The 22,699-nt window shown below is 41.5% G+C and overlaps 1 protein-coding gene across 3 annotated transcripts in view; it reads left to right on the forward strand.

The window, feature by feature from the left end:
• Positions 1-993: 993 nt before the first annotated feature.
• The window catches only part of TG (thyroglobulin), a 161,928-nt gene continuing 140,222 nt past the window's right edge, over positions 994-22,699 (forward strand). For all 3 annotated transcript variants that reach the window (XM_052704007.1, XM_052704008.1, XM_052704009.1), the window contains exons 1-16: positions 994-1,091; positions 2,953-3,061; positions 3,974-4,071; positions 4,535-4,738; positions 5,018-5,177; positions 8,028-8,134; positions 9,167-9,310; positions 10,967-11,152; positions 14,049-15,113; positions 16,807-17,394; positions 18,196-18,438; positions 19,138-19,275; positions 19,832-19,909; positions 20,274-20,386; positions 20,866-20,977; positions 22,291-22,491. In XM_052704007.1, the coding sequence (XP_052559967.1) occupies positions 1,007-1,091; positions 2,953-3,061; positions 3,974-4,071; positions 4,535-4,738; positions 5,018-5,177; positions 8,028-8,134; positions 9,167-9,310; positions 10,967-11,152; positions 14,049-15,113; positions 16,807-17,394; positions 18,196-18,438; positions 19,138-19,275; positions 19,832-19,909; positions 20,274-20,386; positions 20,866-20,977; positions 22,291-22,491 (3,631 nt within the window). In that variant the 5' untranslated portion in view covers positions 994-1,006. The remainder of the gene's footprint in view (positions 1,092-2,952; positions 3,062-3,973; positions 4,072-4,534; positions 4,739-5,017; positions 5,178-8,027; positions 8,135-9,166; positions 9,311-10,966; positions 11,153-14,048; positions 15,114-16,806; positions 17,395-18,195; positions 18,439-19,137; positions 19,276-19,831; positions 19,910-20,273; positions 20,387-20,865; positions 20,978-22,290; positions 22,492-22,699) is intronic.

Here is a 22,699-nt window from a genome sequence, read left to right on the forward strand (position 1 = left end):
CACCAACCCATCACCATTGTGCTCGCTAAAGTGTATCCCTGCGAGTGCCACATCTACACATTCCTTGAACACAAGGGCAGCATCTTGCAGGTACAGTGACTCCCTGTGGTTCTTCACACAATATAGCCCAGGCAAGCCAAAGGTTGGATACCCGTGCTGTAGGACTTAAAGAGGTTTACAGCCCAATCTCAAAGGTACTTGAGTCACTGCTACCACAGGTGCTGTCTTGGTTGCTAAGAAGGTATTGGACTTGTTGCTGGACTATTCCATACCCAGAAATCACAAATAAGAGTGCTGATGTCACTTTTTTTTACTGAAATCAGCCGAAGTCCAACCTCAGAGGTGTACTTCTGTTAGTATTAAGCTAATTCTTCTGGGCCTGGTTGTCCAGCTAGCTTTTTATAAATGAAAGCAAGTTCTGGTACTTCTTGGTGCAGGTAAATGCTGTCAGTCATTAGTGGTGGATCAGTGAGACATGATACTCTGCAGTCAAGTAAATAATATTTCTGAAGTGTTTTAGGTTCAGCATCCTGGTTGTAATAAGTACTCTCCAAAATTGACTTCTGTTAACCAGCTTAATTGTTACACACGTATATTTCTTGGAGGATGAGGCCTCAGAAGCTAAGCTACTTCCAACCAATTCCAGCAAATACTTGCAACTCAGCATAGGTGGCAACTGACATGGGGCCATGTCAGTGTACTTAATGTGTGTGCTGATGTGACTAAGTCCAAAGCCAGCCTCTGTGACTGCTGTTTGTTCTCCTTTCCGATGACTGGTCCTTGTAGTGCTCCTTGGAGAGCAGTGACAACTTGCTGACGGAAACCATGAGGGCAGTTCCAGGTGAATGGACCTCTTGTAGTTATCTCAGAAACATTGTATGCGTCACTCACCCAATTCTATGCCCAATGTACCAGCACACAAGTGAAACTGTCTGAGCTTTGGTTGCTATAAAAAGGCAGTTGAAGGCTGCATGCAATGTGCAGGATGCTTCAGTGACACAGAGGGATGGAGCTGTCCTACTGCATGATGGGCTCCATCCCAGCTTGCACCCTTCTGTGCTTTATTAGTATAGCAGCAGCCAACATATTTGGTGAGTATGTCCTTTTACTTTGCTCATGTACAGTAGTGTCTGCTCCAGTGATCTTCGTGCATTATTCCAACTAACTGAATAGTGAACTTGAGTCTTGCACATTGCAAATGTAAATGGTGGTTGTATGATGTGCAGGCAGGCTGAATTTAGGCTCCAGGTAAAATCCTAAACTGTGAGGATGTCTACACGATCAAGATTGTCTGAATTTGTAAAATCTGAAATTTGGGTGGAAAAACAAAGTTTTCTGGAAAACGTGATGGTCTAGAAAAGAAGCATGTACAGAAAAGGGTGGGATGAAAGTCTTCTATTTCTGTGTCCTATCAGCCTGAATTTAGGCTGTATTCTCAATTTAAGATATTGGATAGTCTGAATGTTATCGTCAGTTCTCTTTGATCTGTTTAAAGATCTTGAGTTTGATAGTCCTGAAGGCAGCAGTGTAAGTCATCCACTAATGTTTTAATTCAAGTACCTTAACAAGCTGTACAAAGCGCTGTACAAAGGGACCTCTACACACCTCAGACCAACTGTCTCACTCATAGTTGAGATGGAAAGGATGTGAGGATTGTCTACGTGTGGACAGCGGTAGTTGAGTTAACATAAAATCTCTTACAGTCTTGTGGCAATTTCACATGGGCTTAAAGGGACACTGTAGAACTCACAGAAAAAGTGATTGACAGTTCTCAGGTGCACTGAAAGCACCTGTGGCTCAAATCATTTAAATCACTGAAAATTGGAAAGAATTCAGAACTTATGATGTGTTTGCACTACTATAAATTCAGACCAACTTAATCTGTTCTGTAAAAGAGAACCTACAGAATTTCAGAGTTCTCTTAAAGCAGCAGACAAATTTGGTTTGCATTAAGAACAGACTGGAACAAGTGGTGGCTTCAGCAGCTAACCATGTGTACTGGTAGAGATTGAGAAGCTCCTAATATGAGCCAGTCTGATGCTAGCTGCTAGATACTGATTCTTTTTAGGTCTTCCTTTGGTTAAGAAGAAATGCCTTTCCTTTTTATTGAATAGTGCCTGTTATTTAACTTTATTTATAACTTTATTGGGTTTCAATAAAGAACAAATACTCAGAAACACAAATAGTGATGTCCCTCTTGCTGAGGAACCGACTTGGCTGAGGAAAGTGCTGTTTTGTGGAGGTAATTACAACAAACGATGTAAACTGTCATCGCTCAGTCGAGTTAGAGAGCTCTCACAGTTTCTTGCAGCATCAGTATAGTTCTCAGAATAGTTCTCCCTTATTGTGTTCAACATACATCTTATATACCACTCACTTACAAGCCAGGAATTCCTGTCCCTCTATTCAGTTGATTGGTCTAGCTTCTCCCAAAACACAGTGATAAAGGATGAAAGGTTTCTTAAGTGTGATAAGATTAACAATGCATACAAACAGAACCCCCTGTTTACCCTTAGACACAAACAGATACCATTTGCTCTCTGTCTTACACTCCAGACTACCAAGGTTTCACACTGATAGGGTCTATCAAGGAGTCTGATAAACTCTTTGCTGACTTGCTCACAGTTACATCTTCCCCCACAGTACTTCCCAGTCAGGTACCAGAAAATGGTACCACGTTGGTATAGAACAGAGATGAATCTAATTAAATACAGGTATGGGAAAAGGCCTCATGAGCACCTCCATCACATACTTATCCTGCACCTGGCAGCATTGCTGGTTTGCTTTGTGCCTTTCTCTGCTGTCCCATACAGAAAGCACAGTGTGGAAATAACCAGGGAGGACTCATAAACTTGGGCTTCCACTGTGCTTCAGTGGTGCTAACAGGGTGTTGATAAGAACAGGCTAATCGTGACATCACACTTTTAACGTTTATCTTCTTGATGCTTTCAGAGTACCAGACAGATTCTCAGCCATTGCGTCCATGCGAACTTCAGAGGGAAAAGGCTTTTACTGGAGGAGAAACCTACATCCCTCAATGCTCAGAAAATGGCCAGTTCAGGTAGCTCATCCTTGCTGTAGTTCTGCTGTTTTACTATATAACTTTTCATTGCTATAGAAATCTTTAGATTCAGTTTTGAAGAGCCACCCTGTCAGTGGCTGGAGGGCGAGGAACTCAGAGACTAAAGAGACTTCATAGAGCCGTGTTGCAGATCCAGCCTCTCCTGAATGAATTCCCTGTTGCCGGAATTAATCTGTAGGATAATAGGTGAATCCAAGAGTAACCACCTAATCTTGCTGCAGATTACTGTGTAATGCAGCTGATGTCTTCCCATTCATACCAGTGAACACGAAACCTGTGACCAATGTGCCTGCTGGCATATATGTGCTAAGTTGACGTGAGGAGTTATCCACACTTCTTAAAGACGTGTGGTTGGGTTTCTTCTCAAGATAGCAAAAGAACTAATCATAGAATCAGAGGATCCTTAGGGTTGGAAAAGACTCCAAGATCACCCAGTCCAACCATCCACAAATACTGCCCCCTAAACTGTGTCCCTGAGTACCACAACTACATGTTTCTTGAACACCTCCAGGGACAGTGACTCCACCAGCCTGTTCCAATGCTTCACCATTCTTTCAGAGAAAAAAAGCTTTCCAATATCCAACCTGAACCACCTCTGGTGCAACTTAAGGCCATTCCCTCTTGTGCTATTGCTGTTACCTGAGAGAAGATGTTGACCCCCACCTCACCACAACCTCCTTTCAGGGAGTTGTAGAGGTGATAAGGTCTCTCCTGAGCCTCCACTTCTCCAGACTGAACTATTAGGTAGACCTGGAGGATTTAGCAATACAGTCCTTTCTGATTCTATTATTTGTAGCAAGTACTTGAGCCTGTTAGCCATGGTTTGTGCCCCACACTGACTGAGGACTTCAGAGTTAGCAGAATAAATCTGTTACTCATATTCTCCTTCAGGGCAGTTCAGTGCAGCAGGAATGGGCTTTCCTGTTGGTGTGTAGATGAGAATGGCATCGAGGTACCTGGCAGCAAACAGAATGGATATCCTTTATCTTGTAAGTCAAAGCTTTTTATTTTTGTTCAAAATGTTGGTTTTTTTGAAAGTGTTTTAAGACTACATTTAAACTGTTGAAGCGAAGAGCATTTAGACTTAGATGGACTCTATTTTGTTGTTTTCACTGAATCCTTCTAGTGCAAGTTCTAGTCTTACTTTAGGGACTGTCATGGAAACTTGATATTCCTGTATCAGGTGGTCTGTATTCATGAAGACCAAAATAACATAAAATATAAACTTTAACTCATCATATTCACTTACGAATGAATTGGAAGCTTCAACCTATCTGTGGTGGGTTTCTGGATACCAATTTCCATGACATCAACTCCATCAGTGTCTTGATGCCTCCTGGGTGACAAAATCAGAAGTTTTCCCTCTCAGAAAATTCAGTTGTTGTTTAAAAATAGATGATTCTGAATCCAACAAATAACTTCCTCTAACAGTGTCCCTCTCTGGTGCTGCAGGCTTATCCTTCTGCCAGCTGCAAAAACAAAGAGTCTTGGTGAGTGCCTACATCAACAGCAGTAGCATCTCCTACATCCCTCAGTGCCTGGACTCAGGGGCATTTGATGTGGTGCAGTGTGACGTGGAGCTGCGTCAGTGCTGGTGTGTAGACCAAGAAGGAATGGAGATTTATGGCACCAGGCAGAGAGGAAAGCCAACACAATGTAAGTACAATTCAACAGAACAGTGAGTTTAGTAGGGATGGAAGGTTTGGTGTGAATGAAAGATGGTAAATAAGTACTTTGGGCACTGTAGCCTACACTTATCCTATGGAAGATTGGATGGAGAAATTTCAATTAAGTCCCTTTTTCCTTTGGCTATAGAGAGAACAAGAAACACCTATGTTACTGTGTTCAGTGTAATGAATCTAGGCCACTTCCAATTCCAATGGGATTGTCTGTAGGACATTCAGCACTAATAAGCATTACTGTTTTTCCTGTTAGGTCCAGGGGCCTGTGAGATCCGAGACCGCCGCATTCTGCATGGGGTTGGGGAGAAGAGCCCACCACAGTGCTCAGAAGATGGAGAGTTTCTGCCTGTCCAATGCAAGTTTGTCAACACGACAGACATGATGGTTTTCGATCTCATTCATAATTATAACAGGTAAGAGCATAGGCTTCCAAAACAGGGAGGCAGTGCTGCACAGCTCTTAAAGGAAGGATATTACTGCATTTTTTCCCCAGCCCTTTTGCTGTGATTATGTTTGATATTATTTCCCGCTAATGAATAGTCCAAGTAAAAAGCATTTTCCTGTGAATTAAATTTGTTCTTCTGCAGAAGTTTTGTATTCCATCCCTGTAGTGTATTCAGTGTGACTTTGCACAGTAGTGATTACCACTGGGATCTGCATTTGGGAAAGTAGCCATGGAGACCTTTCAGACAAGCAGAAAACAGTAGATGAGACAGATGCAACAGAAAGAGTGAAATTCAGATGTATAGATGAAAGATAATTCCGTACAGAAGGACGGAGAGATAAGTGGCAACACATAAAGAACAAGTTACTCATGACATTGGGAAGACATTTGTCCATTTACGCAGTGCTGGAGTTACTCATACAGGTGAGCAAGCAAGAGATAAACAGGGGTGTGACATACAGACCAGCTTCAGTGACTGGAGCAAGCTGGGGGAGATTTCAAAATGCTGGACCAAATGCTTGTCAGTGGGAGCAGGAAGTCTTTGTCCTTTGGAGGAATAGGGAATTAATGATCATAAATAGAAATAAGGGCTGGGAAAAGGGAACTGCAGAGGGAAGAGGTCTCGAGAAGTGCCCTTGTCTGGGCATCGCAATCAGCACGTTTCTCCAGCGGAGGGCAGTGGAGTAAATGTAATGTCTTGTTCTGCCTTGACTCAGTTTGCAGGGAATGAAGCACTGCCTTAAATTAATATATTTTGAATCTCTTTTACATTTTTCCTTTATTATACTTTTTAAGTATTTGCTCCCATTGGGAGGTTTGTCTGGAAAAGGACTGTGCAGGACTGTGCACTTCTGTATCCGTATAAATAATCATACCAGAACCATTTCACTTCCAGCTATCTCTTTTTCTAATTATGGCACAGACTTAATCCTTTACTGTCTAATTGGAGTACCTTATGTTGTTAATATATTTATTTTTCACCATATTCGTGTGTGGAATATAACTGTTCTGCTCTGTAAGCAGCCAGCAAGAATATAGAGGTGAAGCGACAAGTTCCAAAGCAAAGAACTGTGGCAAATGCAGAGATTAAACCCCTATTTTAACACGTTCATGTTCCGATAACTGAATAACTTTGGTTTCAATAATTCATTTTTGAAATCTATGTGTCACTTAATTCCCTTTGTAAATGGCTTCCCCACACTTTTCCAACTATTCCAGAATAAAGGAACGTGTCATATAAAATAATGGAGAATTCTGAAAAGAGTAAGGCTAAGATTTTCCTAAGAGGAAGACTTCTGGGAAGAAAGATAAACCCAAATTTTCTGCCTTACACCTGTAGTTCCTACTGTTGCTTCTTTTATACAGACTCTGCTCAGGCCCGACTAGGATAGGTATCTGTGTAGTACAACCTATGGCAATTACTGTGGGAAGAGATCAGGAGTCCAAAAATCAATAATTTTTACTTTATTGTTATAACTTTCATCAGGTTAAAGACCTTGATCACTGTCTTACCCCAGTTCAATGGAGGTTCTGCCCTATTATAGTCTTAGAACAGAATCACAGTATATCCTGAGTTGGAGGGGACCCAAAAGTTCAACTGCTGGCTTTGCATAGGACCACCCAAAATTCAAACCCTGTGTCTCAGAGTGTTGTCCAAGTACTTCTTGAACTCTGGCAACTTGATGCCATGGCCACTGCCGCAGTGTTTCTCAGGTGCATTGCAGACTGCAGACATTAGAGCAGCCCTGAGGCTGCAGTAGAGTGGCACTGAGATAGAGACTAGTTCTGATCTCATTAAGATTATGGAAGATTATGGGTTTGCTGTAAAATTCTTGTGCTTGTCAACCTTTCTTTTTCTTGATCACGGTGCCAAAGTGTCCTTCCTTGCTAAAACCTACTCTGACTCCATCATTCTATGAATGCCTTGAGCAGAATATTCCATTTCCTTTTACTGTTTTTTTTCAAATAAGCCACATGTGGCTGGGACATGAGGCCTTTATTTCAGTGCTAAGATATGTCTCTGTAAAATAAAACAGTTGTTTTGGAATGTAGTGAGAATGTCCCACTGGCCATATTGCCTCAGTCCAGCAAATAGTCTGGTAGGTTGCAGAAACCCCAAAGTGTCTGTTGGTTAAGATCACATTTATTATGTTTCTTCCAACTCTGACCTTATTAAGTTTCCTTCCTAAACCACTACTATACTGGAATCTGGCTGTTGTCACTCCTAGAGTATTCTACTGGGAAATATCATTTCTTTGATCTCCAAAAGTAGGAGTCAGTCTCACTTGTAATACATTAGAAACCTTTCCTCTTTAATCCATGGAATCATTCTCTCTGAATGAAAAATGTTAGTGATGTTTTTATCAGCTTTTATGCTTAGTTCAGCGCAGAAAGCCTATATAGCATGGAGGTAAAGGGAGCAACCTGTTTGTTTAGGCCCTCAGCCACGCTGTGTGCATTTGCGGAAGGAGCTAATGAACGGCTGTTGTAATAACATTAGGCCAACATGTGCCTATTCTACTCTCTTTGACAGGCTTTTGATGGTGAGAACAGAATTGGAAATGAATACCGGAGGCTGGGTATGTGCATAGGAAGGATAAGGAATCTTCTGAAGGGAGATCTTACTGTAGTGTGCTTGGTTAAAAAATGCAGGAGACTTGTTAGTCTACTGGAGTGCTGATTTGGATCATGTTGGAGTCTGGGCGACACACGCAGATCAAAGGGTTGTCCCATGGTTTTGAGCCAGTCAGCAGGTGCTTTGTTGTTGTTGTCAGTGGGCCTCCCTGGGCACTTCACAAGAGGCTGCTTTTCCTTCCAGGCTCCCAGCGGCTTTCCAAACCTTCAGCTCCTTCCGGGAGACATTCCCAGAGATCTCTGGGTACTGCTACTGTGTGGACAGCCTGGGGAGGGAGCTCGCAGACACCGGTGAGTGCCTCCCAACACCTCAGCTTCACCGTGTTAATTCCCAAGCAAAAGGACAAATAATAAGTATCAGACTTCAGTTTCGTTTGACATCCCAGTGCATTCTTGCAAACACACAGACCAGTTGATATGACTTTCATAACATTCTTTCACTCAAGGTGAACCCATTCTTTGGAAGCCAGCAGCAAACAGAGTCAACCCGGCTCTCCTTAAGGTGCTGGAACAGGATTTTTGCATCCCACCCTCTGTCTATCTTAGAAGGCTGGATTCTATTCAGTGTCCAATTGCCAATGTGGAGGAATATAAAAAAGACATGGAAGTTGAACTATTTTCTTCTTGCTCTGATGATCTTTTCCTGTTTTCTCATAGACTCGGGTTACCTTTCAGGCATATTAGTAGTTGATGGGAGATTTTACTGAGCAGAGTTTTATTTTCCAATGTAGATAAATGAGGAGGTTGAACGCTCCTAAATCCACTTTCTTAGATATTTCTGTTAAAAAAATTGAAGCAAAAAAATAAAATAAAAATTAAAAAAATTAAAAAACGACAACAAAAACCCTTGGGAAAAATGCAGAAGGTGATGGATTAAAATTTACATGATAGATGAGAACTTCAGTATTTAATTCCCATGAGTATGAGAAGTTCTCCTAAAATCTGAACTAAACTAAGCTAATCTAAACTCAGAAGAGCTACTGCATATCTTTTCATTTGCTTAATTTAGTCAACCAAAATGGTCAGGAATTGTTTTTTTGAATCATCAGAGATATAATTCCATAGTTTCAATGTCTCTACTGCAAAGTGAACCACAACCACAGCCCAGTGCTGGTTACTGGATGTTCCTTGTTGATGGAGATGAGTGATGATTGGGCACTCAGCATCGTCTTGTGTGGTGCACTGCATTAGAGTAATGAAGCCTAAGTTCACATTTGGGCCAGTTTATAGGCCTGATTTTCTTTTTCCTAATACATTTCCAGTTCTGCTTCTCTAGTGCAAAGCAGATGACCGCTGTCTTAAAATGAGACCTCTATTTCCCAGGTCTGGAGCTGCTGCTTGATGAAGTTTATGACACTATTTTCTCTGCACTGGAGCCTGCCCGTACGTTCACAGAGACCAGCACGTATCGGATCCTGCAGCGGCGCTTCCTGGGAGTCCAGCTGGCCACCTCTGGCCGCTTCAGATGTAAGTAGTGCCCAGCTGACTCCGTGAAGACAGAATTTTGGGGTTTATATATGACAGCTGCCACTGTGGAGAGTTGTTCTGATGGCCTCTTGCATTTAAGCATACAGTAAGAATCAAGATCCTTCCATTGAAACTGACTTTTAACCTCTAGGCTGTAGATCCTTAGCATCAGATTGTTTTTAACCTATGAAGAAAGCTTTTTTGAGGTTTGCGTTAATTGAAAGCCAGTGAACTCTGTAAAGGTCTTTCTTCGAGATTCTGGAGGTAGATCTGATGTTTTATTACACTTAAAGCCTGAGAAAATGCTTCTTAACTTACTACCCTATAGTCAGAAGTAGGAAGGATCTTACACTGGCCACAGCGTTCTCCATCCCCATGAGACTATACATGAGGTTGCAGTGCCTGAGCCAGCAAAGCTGAGCTTCTGGATCTGCCCTTGGGGACGATCTTTGCGCTGGGGCGGGCAGGCAAATGAGGAGAGCTTCCCTGCTGATGGGCAATGAGCTCTGCAGGGCAAGCAGTAAGGTGCCTCCTTCCTTGCACCAGAGCCTTGCAGAACTGCCTTGTCCGGGAGAGTTTGTATCTCCTGGTGTGGTTCTTCATCCTCCAATCCAAACTCCTCTGATGTTGGCATCTGACCCTCACTAAGGAGTCACTGGTCAGATACCAATGGAGGTCTTCCAGCCACGTGGGTCATACAGTTTTTCTATTTCTGGGACAAGCTATTATTCTGGGAAGTCTGGAAAGCATCTTCCTCCTCTCAATGCTCAGTGCCGTGAAGCAGACTGTACCTGTAGATGGAGGTGGTTCAGTAGGAATGAAGCTGTAACAGCCACCAGATGGAGATGTGACCACACTCGTTAGCCACTGACTGTGGTGCTCTGGTGAATTACCCAGGATTTACACCACTACCTGAAGCCGAACACATTATGTGCTGCTAGGAAAGCTGTTGGACTCCATGGATGAAGGGTTTGTTCTGTTGTGATGCTGTAACTACCTCAGCCTGATAGCTGAGCAAAGTGGAAATGCTCTGGAAAGTGAGAAATGTTTAGGCTTTGGGATTGTATCTTCATAGAAAAGAGCAAAGCTTCTGTTGGAAGGGCTGAGGCTGGTGTTAGAAGACCGTAAGTCGTATCAGAAAGTGTGCTTCACTGCCATTCTGCCCAGTTTGACAGGAACAGAGGCTTCTGTTCCCTGCACAGAGGTATGAAAGAAATTGATGGTCTCAGCACAAATCCCTGCGATTAGATATGGAGCTTGTTGCAGGAGCAGTACCTCATTCTCACTGGAAGCACTGCACATGCTTGTGTCTCTGCCTCCCATGCTGCACATCTGTTTCTGCTGACCACCTTTTCTTTTGCATTAATGGCCAAAACTCTCTGAGTGAGTGATACTACTCCTCCAACTTCCTTTGATAGTGGCTGAAAAATGAGTTGAGGTTCATGTAGTTTTCAGAAATTAATATCTACAGAAGAAAACCATGGAATTGATTCACTTGGGTGAAAGAGGATGGAGAATTTCTGTCTTGGGCTGGTACTTGAAGTTTCAAGAAATTAAACCTTTTTTTTTTCTCCAGGCTTGATAAAAATAAGCAAATGATTGAATCAAGCATAGATGGCTCTGAAACCTTAAGCTTTTCCTCCTCTTTTCTTCCAGGCCCCTCAAAATGTGAAGTTGAACGTTATGCAGCCCAGCGCTACCAGCATGCCTACATCCCATCGTGTGACAGTGATGGGGGATACACAGCAATGCAGTGCCAGCAGGGGGGACAGTGCTGGTGCGTGGACACCAAAGGGCAGGAGGTCCAGGGCACGAAGAGACGAGGACAGCCCCCAGCCTGTGGTATGTGCAAGGTTTGGAAAAGGGGAAAATGCTAGCAGGCAGCACTGCCTCACTTATCCATGTATGCTTTCAGTTCAAACTGGTCCCATTCACCTTTACCCTCTAAACTCTTCATCTACTGTGGGAATTTTGTGTATGATTAAAAAAATGAAGGAGCAATTCCCTTCTTAGGTCTTGACAGATTGTGGTGCTCATAAACTGGTATCCAAATACATCAGTGCTGTTAAGAAACATTTGAATGAATTATTAAATACCATATTAGTTTAATTTTCTTTTATGATCTGCCTTCAGCCTTTTAGTTTTTCATAAGTTGAGATAACCTATCCCTTGACTCTAAGAGATTCTAGGCCCAATATCATAGAATCATTAAGGTCAGAAAGACAGTATAAGATCATCTAGTCCAACCATCAATATCTGTCATAGTGTAAGCAAAGGTGATGTTTTGGGCTACCCTGTTGTTTTGGTAATATGTTACTGAACTTCTGTCTCTCTCATTTGAATTTTTTCTTTCCTGTATTTCTTTCATACTTGACCATGAAAATTGTCAAAAATCATTTAGAGAAGGTGTCTGAATTTGTGCTTTGAGAGTTATTTCATTAAGAATCCATCATCAAATCAGTGCTCCAAATGGAAATGACAGCAGAAATGTTGAATGGCCGGAGGGGAGGAGGAAAGCTAAAAAACCTTCGCTCCAAAGTGTGCTACCTCAGTGTTCAGGATTGTGCCAGAGGGCTGGGGCACAATGTCTTTGGGGAAGCTCATTTCTCTGCCTACAAGACGCAGTGGTACCATACAGATGAAGAAAGCAGGAATCTACTCTGGATGTAATGATTGCAAGTTACTCAGCATGCTCCAGGCACAGACAGGCTTATAATAAAATGAAAATGTTCTCATGCCTCCAAGGCTGATCACCAAGGATATTGCAAGGAAGCCTCCGAGAGGCCTCACCATATGTTGGGGCTGCTTGTTTTCTCTTCACATGTGCTTTGCTGAGCTTTCCTGATAATTTTTCGGGGGGCATCACTTGGGGCTGCTTGCAGCTTTTATTGGCAGACTCAGGAAATTTAAGCAGGGAATATTTCTGCGGAGGTTTTTTAGGCTAACCCCGAGAAGGTACTTCATGAGAATATAGTTGGAGTCTCTGGCCAGCCAGCTACATGCCATGTGCATATCTCCTCTGCTCTGTTTTATTTCTTTGTGATTTCTTTGCTGTTATTCCCAGAACTGCTCACATTGGAGGAAGCAGAGATGTAGGTATGGGGAGCACCTCAGGTCACACAGGTAACAGGAAGTTCAGACAGGAACATACTCCTTTTCAGACCCTACAGAAAATTCACCCCAGCAGTGCTGTTCTGTTTATTCCTCATCATTTTACTTTGATTCAACAGTGAGTAGGAGGGCAGAGCATTTAACAACTGTGTTCCTACATTTGCTTTCAATTAGCATACTTGGGGATTGTGGCTTACATTAACTTATTGGTCCCTAGAGGAATGTTCTTCATCCCTGTTACCAAGAGGTAACACTGAACGCAGGAGGGGTCCATCCTACAGAAAATGCCTTTACAAAGGAAGCACTGTGATGGACCCTAAACCCATGCCAAGAACTACGGCACAGAGCAAAGGTTCTAAAAGGAGGAGTGAGAAAGATGCTGGTCACAGAGCCTCAGATTACTTGCTAACCTATTTGAGCAGCTTTAGGATTTCTAGCTTCTGTCCTCACTGCTAGCACTGTTAGTTTTATAATATTGCCTGAAAATGAAATGCATGAGGAATGGGGATGGGGGTGCAGAATAGAGATGGAAATGCAGGTGGAGGTGGAGACATCCTAAGGAATGTTATATCATACAAAATCTCTTTATTCACTGTCTTGTCTCCACTGGTGTCTGCAGTCATTTTTAGGGACAAAGAGTAAGAAGGAGTCACCTTCCAAGTATTTGTCTAGTTCCTCTTTAAACTTTTATCCTTCCTAGAATCCTCTAGTAATATGTTTCATAATCATAGTTATGTGCTCTACTTCTTGCTTGAGTCTTTATAACTACAAAGTCTTTCATTTTTCTTCTTACTTTTGAGCGTTAAGTGATTTTTTTTCAGAGATCCTTCATCAGGGATGTGTGCAGTGACTTATTGCCATTACTGTCTGTGTATGAATGTACAGAGACTTGAATGGATAGAGGCATCTGTAACATATCTCACTTGAGATGTGGGTAGCCAGCAATGCTAGGATCTGTTGGTACCCTCAGATCCCTGATGTTTACTTTTGTTGAAGTTTTATGTTTTATTCTCTCATTTAGAGCCCAATTTTGAATGCCATCTGGTTGTTGGCACTCCATTACTGCCAATTTTAACAATTCATTTTCTAAACTCATGTACTGAATTCTTCACTATGAAACTATAAAGATCCAGGTAGGAAACATCCATACATTTCTCATTAGTGAGCACTCATTAAAATGACTCTTTCTTTCTTTACTGTAATCTATTTACCTTTATCTTGTCCACATATTTCATCTAAATCAAGTGTAATTTTTATTAGAAGTAGACCTCCTGTCAAAGTATTAATGTATTTGAAAAAGACTATCTATAGTTTCAGCCATAAAGGTTGGAGTGAGGATTTGCACTGGAAAACAATATAACAAAAAAAAAAAAAAAAAAAAAAAGACCAAGAACAGTAAATTCAGACACAATGAAAGATGTTCGTCTTGAATGGAAAAGTTTATTTCTACATTATGCTTAACAGCATTTTAAATTCCTTTATCAGTATGACTGATGCTTAGATGGGGATCTAGAGGCAAGTTAAAGTATGCTCACAAGCATTTACTGGGACTACTTAAAAGGCATCTATGGAGTAGTAAGTTTTGGAGTTTCATGAATTTGTACTTTTTACCTTTTTTTTTTTTTAGGTGAAGAACAAACGTGCATCTCTGAGAGACAGCGGGCCTTGTCAAGGATCTTTTATGGCCCTGCTGGGTACTTCAGCCAGTCCGATTTATTTTCCACACCAGATGTACAGTCAGAGAAAAGAGCTGGCTTCTCAAGACCCTGCCCTCCCTCCTTCAAAGAGCTGTTTCTGGACTCTGGATTGTCATCTCCAATCGTGCAAAGTCCATATGCCAGCCAGATTCCTGGGCTAGAATCCATCCTTAGTGAAGCCATCTCAGGAATGTTCCCATCAAGGGAACTGGCTCAAGTGGCATTGCAATTTACTGCCAATCCAAAACGCTTCCAAGAAAACCTCTTTGGAGGAAAGTTCTTGAAGAATATGATCCAGTTTAACTTCACTGGGGCACTTGGCACTAGTGGCAAATACAGCATTGGGCAGTTTTTCACACAGGAAGATGCAACTGAGAGGAATAGTAGCCAAGGCCTTCTGCAGTCAGCTGTGGCCTTTCCATTGGAAATATCAAAGGAGAGCTCCATTTTGAGTCAAGCTCTTGTAGACAGCTTTGGCCGCACAGTAACTCTTCAGGACAATCAGAATATGATTAAATTCCTTTCCTCTGTTCTGGAACTTCCAGAGTTCTTTACTTTCCTTCAACAAGTGATTTCTGTCCCCAGAAGCATTGCTGAAGATTTAGGTGAAGTGGTGAAACTAGCACTGGGATCCAAAGACTGTGGTGAGGAGACAAGGGACCTGTTTGTTCCAACGTGCACCAAGGAGGGGAGGTATGAGGAAGTTCAGTGCTATGCAGGAGAGTGCTGGTGCTTGGACACTTCAGGTAAAGAAGTACCAGGCTCAAGAGTTCAAGGTGAACGTCCTAGGTGTCCCTCTGATTGTGAGAAGCAAAGGAGAAACTTGCAGAACCTGAAACAAAGCCTGTCTGCAGGATCAGATCTTTTTATTCCCTCTTGTACCAAGAATGGCGACTTTCTGCCACTTCAGTGTTATGGGACAAATTGCTTCTGTGTTGATTTGAATGGAAAGACTATTCCAGGAATAAGAGGAAATATTGGAAAATCCATAAAATGTAAGTTCTGGGAATTGGGAATTTTAAAAGTATCTATTTATAATATCTATTTAAAGATAGTTCTTTACTTTGTTGGAATTTCGTGATTTATTTCTTCATATTTGGTTGTTTCTGAAAATGTATAAATGATTGTCCCCTAACACAAAAGAATGTTATCCCTACAGTTGAAGGGGAATTAAGGGAAATAAAGTGTATTTAAACTTGGTATCCTAAGTCTAAGGGAGACAGTCCCTTTTTCTTTCAGTATGTAAGACAGGTATACTCACAGCAGATAGCCTGAGATCTTGTTATGTGCCACTGACATCTGTCTCTACTTAAATATGTAGTATAGTGTGCATAACATCTCCAATACCCGTGAGACACAGAGCATCTGTATGCCCCTAGCCAAGTGAAAACCTCTTCTGCTTCCAGGACAAAGTAACTTGTGTAGCACTGCCTCATTCTTGTCCTGAGAGCTGAAGTGATTTAATGCTTTAAACCATGAGCTTTCTTTTGGCTTAGGAGTGTATCTTTAACTTGGTAGACTATCATAGGAGACCAAACATAAAAGATATATACAAAAACTAATTGATTTCTCATAATGACTGTATAGACAGATCAGAAATGAGTGAGTCAGAAATGACTTGTCAGGCACACTTTGGTATTGTGCCTTGCTTACAGACTATCAAGTGCCTCTTTTAATCTTCTATTAATGTAATACAAAGGAAAAAGGAAGCACACAGAATCATGGAATGGCTTAGGTTGGAAGGGACATTAAAGATCATAAAGTTCCAGCAGTTCCAGCCCCGTAGGCCAGGGTTGTTTGTCTTTCATGGTTCTGTGAACTGAAAACAGCACATCAACAAGAGGAACAGCCCGAGAGAAGATCCTGTTTCTTGCATTGGAAGGAATAGTAGAGTAACCAGCATATGATACAGTATAGACACAAAAGGAGCTCTTTCGAATAGCAGTTTGTAGAAGTACTGGCCAATTCATTACCATGTTCTAGGTTGGTAGGAGATTGATTTGTAGCAGTGCATCTGGAGTGCAGCTAAAAATAAACAGTTTTATAATGCTGTGGTGTGCAAGGGGTGAGCTCCTGTGTTCTGCCATGTTTGTAGAACTGCTGGATGGCAAAATGAGATTTGGCTCTGGAGGTGGCAGAAAAATGTTCCAAAAGAAAACTCATTCACGCCTGCAATCTGAAGGATGGCATTTTTACATTCAGCAATGACATTCATTGCAGAGTAGAAAGACAGGACAACGTGACTGAAAATTCTGGTAATCAAGAGGAAATAAAGTCAGTATTACCCTACTATTCACATCATTTATCTTGCAATGACTGGCTGAAGAAAGATCAACTACCAGATTTTCTAGTGCATCTGAAAATGCTTACTTGATGTGATCAGATTCAGGAAGCTGTTTAGGGCATGAAACTCCTGTCTCCCTGGTAAGAACTACAAGCATCTAATCAGATTTTGTTTAAATTTCTGAATACACCTTTAAAGGTTCATACACCTTTAAGAATCTTATTCTGGCCCAACATAGCAGAAATGGTTGCCCTTAATAATGGGCCAAAAATGTTGTTTTGGGGACAAATGAGAAGCATCAGTAATAGTGTTCATGGCATAACAGTGAGAATGTTCAGGTTGCAGGTACTGTATGTCTTCTCTGCATTCATAAGATGTGCTATGCATGTGTTTCATTTCCTCAGGCCCCAGTGCTTGTCAAATCACAGCTGGACAGGAGTTTCTAAAGACTCTGAAGCTCCTGTTGTCAGACCCAAGTTCTCTGACTCAACTCTCCAGCATTTACCTACCCCAGTGTGATACTGATGGTGCCTGGAGGCAAGTGCAGTGCAATGGTCCTCCTGAGCAAGCTTTTGAGTGGTACGAAAGGTGGATTACAGAGAACAACGAAGGCAAAACTCTGCCCATTGCCAATCTATTGAACATTCTAATTGGATATAAAAATGCATCTTCCAAAGGTTATTCAGGTTTTATTGAAGCTTTGTATGAGACTGGGCACCAGAATGTCTTCCCAGCTTTCACCTCATACTCATCCTTTGCTGATCTTCCACCTGAAGTACTGGAGGGAAATTTGATCTCTGCATCTGAGAACATTTTATTGGATCCATACACGTTCTGGCAGCTTCTGAATGAGGAGTTTACCTATTACCCAGGAGCCTATGCTGATTTCAGTGCTCCATTAAGCCACTTTGAGCTTCGTGATTGTTGGTGTGTTAACAGCAATGGGGAAGAACTGCAAGGAACAAGGGCAGAAGTGAACCAGGTACCGACATGTAAGTAACAGAATTGCTGGCATACAAATAGACGTTTTTCTGGTCTTTGATTTTATACCACAAGAGAAAAATTCCTTTCATGCGCAGTGAAGTAGGAGATAATGGGCTAGGGAAAGATTATTGATAGTGCCATTATCACTGACCACCTGAGGAGAGAAAACTCATTTTTGGAAAATAAATGGTCTCTCTTCTTTGGCAATATGGATAAATGAAGTCCTATATCAGGGAGTGTAGTTATATACTGCAAGGTGCTTATCCAGATACCAAAGGATACTACAAAGCTAGAAGCACTCTGTGAAGACTCGTAGGGAAAACTGACTGCTCAACTAACTGATGTAAAGGACTTCCAAGAACGCCTTAACACTATAGAGGAGGAATTTTATTCACTGTTTCCTGTTATTCAGTCAAGAGTAACAGGTATGCCCTAGAAGTCCAACAGGATAAGAGTGAGGCCATCACTGATATTTGGTAAGCCCTCTGTTTAGAGCATCTCCACCAGAGCTGTTGATCCTTCATTGGAGTTATTTCCAGCAGACAAACTAGATTGTAAATGGAGTTGTTGAAACCATAAACCATTCATATCATATAGTAATTTTCCAGCTGGAAGAAAGAGTGGGCAAGGAGTGGTGAAGAAACCAGTTCTGTGGGCAGAAGAGAAATATAATAAAAAAGATTAGCAGAGTTATTTTAGCAGAAAAGCTTCCACTAAACTGTTTCATTGTTTCAGTGTGTTTAACTGCCAACTATCCAAGTCTGTAGATGTCTGGAAAGAATAGGTCAACTTCCCTCTGCTTTCTACAGGTCCTGGTATATGTCAAAGTATTCAGCAAGAAGCTGTGAAATTTATAGAGGAGACAGAGCAACTAATCCAAGCCTCAAACACTTCCCACTTCCCTTTTGGAGAGAGCTTCTTGATGGCAAAGGGAATGCAGCTCATGGACAGTGACCTCCTACGTTCTACTCGGCCCTACGAATCAGAGATGATGATCTCTGAGAAGTTGTTATCAGGCAGTGACTATGCTCTCCAGCTGGCTGCACAATCAGGTGGGGGGAGAGGGAGATGAGGACTTTGAATTAAAAGGATTAAGTCTAGGATCTGTGCAAGAGTGCTGTATGACAAATTCAACTTTGCTGAAAGACGAGAGCAACTCAGCAAATGTTGCTTAATGGTCAATTAACCTAACCCAAGAGCTGATTTCAATTGTCTTGTATGAAGAAAAGTTGAGGGAGTTGGGCTTGCTTAGCTTGGAGATGAGAAGGCTCCAAGGAGACCTCATTGCAGCCTTCCAGTACTTGAAGGGAACTTACAAGCAGGAGGGGGACCAACTCTTTACACAGTCTGCTAGTGATAAGACAAGAGAGATTGGCTTTAAACTAAAAGTGAGGGATTTAAGTTGTATATTAGGAACACATTTTTTACTGAGAGGGTGATATGGCATTGGAACAGACTGTCTGGAAAAGCTGTGGATGCCCCATCCATGGAGGTGTTCAGGGCCAGGTTGGTTGGAGCCCAAGGCAACCTGGTCTAGTGGGTGGCAACTAGCCCATGGCAGGATGTTACAAATAAATGGTCTGTAAGGTCCCCTCAAACCTAAGCCATTTAATGATTCTTTGATATGTATGACATCTTGCATAGTTAAGATATGGGTACTCTATCTACCTTCAGTGTTTGCAAATATGTACTTTTAAAATATCTTTTCTTGTTTTGGCCACCAATGTCTTTCTCTTACTCATATTTTACAGTCTTGCATTTCTACTGGCAGAATCACTTTACATTGAAAGGTTTTGCTGGAGAAGCTACGCAGCTGGGATTTCATCCCTACATCCCACAGTGTGATGGCCTGGGAAACTGGGAGCCAACTCAATGCTATGAGAGCACAGGTGAGCTACCCCTCACAAAATACTCTAATTTAAAAAATAGAAAACCTGTATTCTTGTAGCCAAACCAGAAGGAGGTGGATAGGTGAGCTATATGACGGGTGAAAAATTGATTGGAATGAGTGACTCAAGTGACAGTTCATCAGGTTTCAAAAATCAGTCAATGTTCAGATGCTCTCTGCTAGGAGTGTTCCTCAGAGGTAAACTCAAGAATCAGCAATTGTTTAATGCTTCTGCTAATGATTTGTTAATGATCAAGGCAACAAGATGGAGTACACTCTCAGCAAATCTATGCATTACAGGAAATTGCTGGGAATAGATGTTATACTGTACAATTTGCAATAGAAGGTTCTTACCAGAGGTGCTAAGTTTCCATTCTCAGTGCTGCTCAGAAGTATGGTCTGTTTTTCTCTGGAAATCAGAATTAACTGTGTCTGCAGCTTAGTGACCACTTTCTGTGGTGACGCAGTGAGTCCAAATCCTCCAGGAATGCAACAAATTTAAACAGGAATACTGCAATACAGTATCTACAGTAAATCTGTTTTTCTTCCCTGGGCAGGTCATTGCTGGTGTGTGGATGAAAGAGGACGCTATGTTATGGATTCCTTGGTTTCACGCTCAGCGGAACGTCCCAAATGTCAGTTGGCTTTTCTTCTTAAGTGTCTGTGCTTACCTATTCTTAAAGGTTTTAATTTTTATTGAAAATTCTAGCATGCTATGTATGAAGAGAGGCTTGTTTTTAACCAGTGTAAGAGAAAGGAGACCTTTGTGTTTGATTTTGCTCATGTCTTTTATTTCATTATGTATGAATTTGGCTCTCATGATTTGGGAATTGACCCCCTACTGTTGTTACCTGACAGTGATCAGATGTCCCCTGCCTGACACTGCAGCAAAGCCTCATGTAGATAAGCAAAGGAGATGGAGGCGTGCCCCTTTCTCTATGTTGGGTTTGAGAACTTCATTTTATTTTAGCATGCATACATATGTTCTCCCTCTTGTAGGTCAGACGTCATGCCAGAGATCTCGAGCCAATGCCTTAATCTCCAACTGGAGACAGAGTGGCTCAAAGCTGGATGCCTCTGCAACAGATCTGTTTGTCCCCTACTGCCTTGAGGTAATTCAGCGTGGCTGAGGAAAGGTGTATCAAAACCTTCCTGGTTTTGCTACAACCATACTAAAGACCCACAGAGATTCAGTCGAAGCTCACTAAGCGTCCCTTTGTGCATTCTTATTAAGCTGAATGAAAAGGGTTCAACAAAACAAAAAGGAGGTTTTCCCTCCATAAATCAGTCCATGATGCTCTTGAAATTTGCCAGCGAGTGATGTAGAGCCCTGAGCTGGGGAAGGAACAGAAATTTCAAACCAAGGTCATACCAGAAGTTAATCCCAGTGAGCTTTCAGTCTATGTACTGCTCCTCTCATGAGCACTCACCTGATATGAGTATTTTAGTATTTTGTTTTTCTTCTTAACATGCATTAAAGGACAAAAGTAAATATAACCAAATATTTTAGCAAGGCTTTTGGGATATGAATGCTAGTGTGTCTGTGTTAGTATATGTTGCTCTGCAATGACATGTAATTGATATTTCTTAGACAGGAGAATACACCGTGCTACAGAGATCTTATGCAAATACTTGGTGTGTAGATCCTGAGTCAGGAGAAGTATTTCAGCCTGGCAACAAAGATTCAGATGGCAATCCTGAGTGTGAGTAATGTTTTACCCACAGGCTGTGATGGCACTGGTAATGTCTCATGCTTTGCTGCACGTGTACTTCTGTACTTTCCTTTTTGGAATGATTCCCATGGAAATACGGAGGTCTTATGGTTGGATTCCTCAATGATAAGTTCATGCAAGTACAGTCTTTGAGAGGATAGCTGAAGATAGTTACCATTTACTTTCATAACAAGAAACAAACCAGTGTTCAAAAACTGATTAATAACCTATGTTCTCTTTATATTCATGCCACTGCAGAAAAGTTTGCAGGCTCATGAGTTTTCAGGATGAATTCTGAGCTGTAGGAACTGAACGACATGCAGTAGGAGAGCAACAGAATCACAGCTTTGAGTCCATTTAACATGGTCCTTGACTGCTCTGTGCAGAGTGATTAAATCTATATTATCTTTATGTTGTCTTCAAATAGAGATAGAGGTTGTTCTTCAAATAAAGGTGGAACTGTTGAGCTCTCATCAGAGATGGAAGATCTTATACTAGGATTCTGTGATTCTGTGAAAATTCCTCCAAAAGGCTGGAGAAACCCTGCGCAGAGAAATTGAGATGCCCAGGAGGAATTAATCCCCTGGCTCTGCTCTGTGTTTCTTTTTTCAGTTCCTCAGCTAGTGATTTTCTGATTTCCATCTCCCATAGAAAATTTGGGAGAATGGAATCAATCTTCAGGCTTCAAGCAAAATTTCTACCAGAACATCCATGTCAAGAGCAGATAATTGCTGAAGATGGGGTAGCAAATTAGTACCTTGGTCTGACCCAGCAAGTCTGCTCAGCTCTTCTTATAGATAACCTACTGATAGAAGTCTGGTTGTAGATGTGCAGCATACCAGATGGGAGATAAGTAACTGTGTTGCCTGAAGAAATAGTAGTTGAATATTTGTTACCTGAATCACTACCCAAATTTACTCCAACACTTGTGGATTAACAAAATTAGTGAATATCAGTTTTATTGGGGTGAATGTTTTGGATCTTCTTGGGTTTGGACGGTTCCTCAAGCACACATCACTGTTTTGTTTATTTGTGAGAAATAATAACAATTGCTGTTTATAAAAGCATATGTGTGAGGTTATGTTGTAACATTATTAAATATTCTTATCACATCTTTTACTTTCTTTCCACCATTTTCGTGGTACAAATTCATACAACATGCACTACAATCTTTAGGAAAAAAGTGTATGTTGTCTAGTGCATCTAAAATTACACATATTTCTAAATAAGTTATTGCTATATTCTATTTTTCAGATGATCAGTTTGTCTTCTGTTCTGCATCTTGCAACAATCTTTCTTTATAGGTCCTAGTTTCTGTAATATGTTGGAGTTGAGAACTAGTTTACGAGAAGCTGGGAAGGGTTACATTCCAAAATGTGAAGAGCCCAGTGGGATATTCTCACCTGTGCAGTGCACCCAGGATGAAGAAAGCTGCTGGTGTGTGTTTGACAATGGAGAAGAGGTACCTGGGACACGAGTAAGCGGAGGAAGACCTGCATGTGAAAGTGAGTTGCTGCTCTGCAAGTTCGACTGTGGAACCTGAGCCAAAACTACATTTTACTAGTATTTTGTTATGTTTAAGTTTTTTTTTTCAGACTGTTAGAGAGATTTTTGCTCAGGTGGTATCATCATCTTTGTCTTATAGTAGACTTCTGAGCTACCTGGACATAGTGTCCCATTTTCCTCAAGTGCTTTGTCAGGAGAAAGAAGAAG

Source organism: Tympanuchus pallidicinctus, unplaced genomic scaffold (genome assembly GCF_026119805.1).
Source record: "Tympanuchus pallidicinctus isolate F22 unplaced genomic scaffold, pur_lepc_1.0 scaffold5, whole genome shotgun sequence".
NCBI lineage: Eukaryota > Metazoa > Chordata > Aves > Galliformes > Phasianidae > Tympanuchus > Tympanuchus pallidicinctus.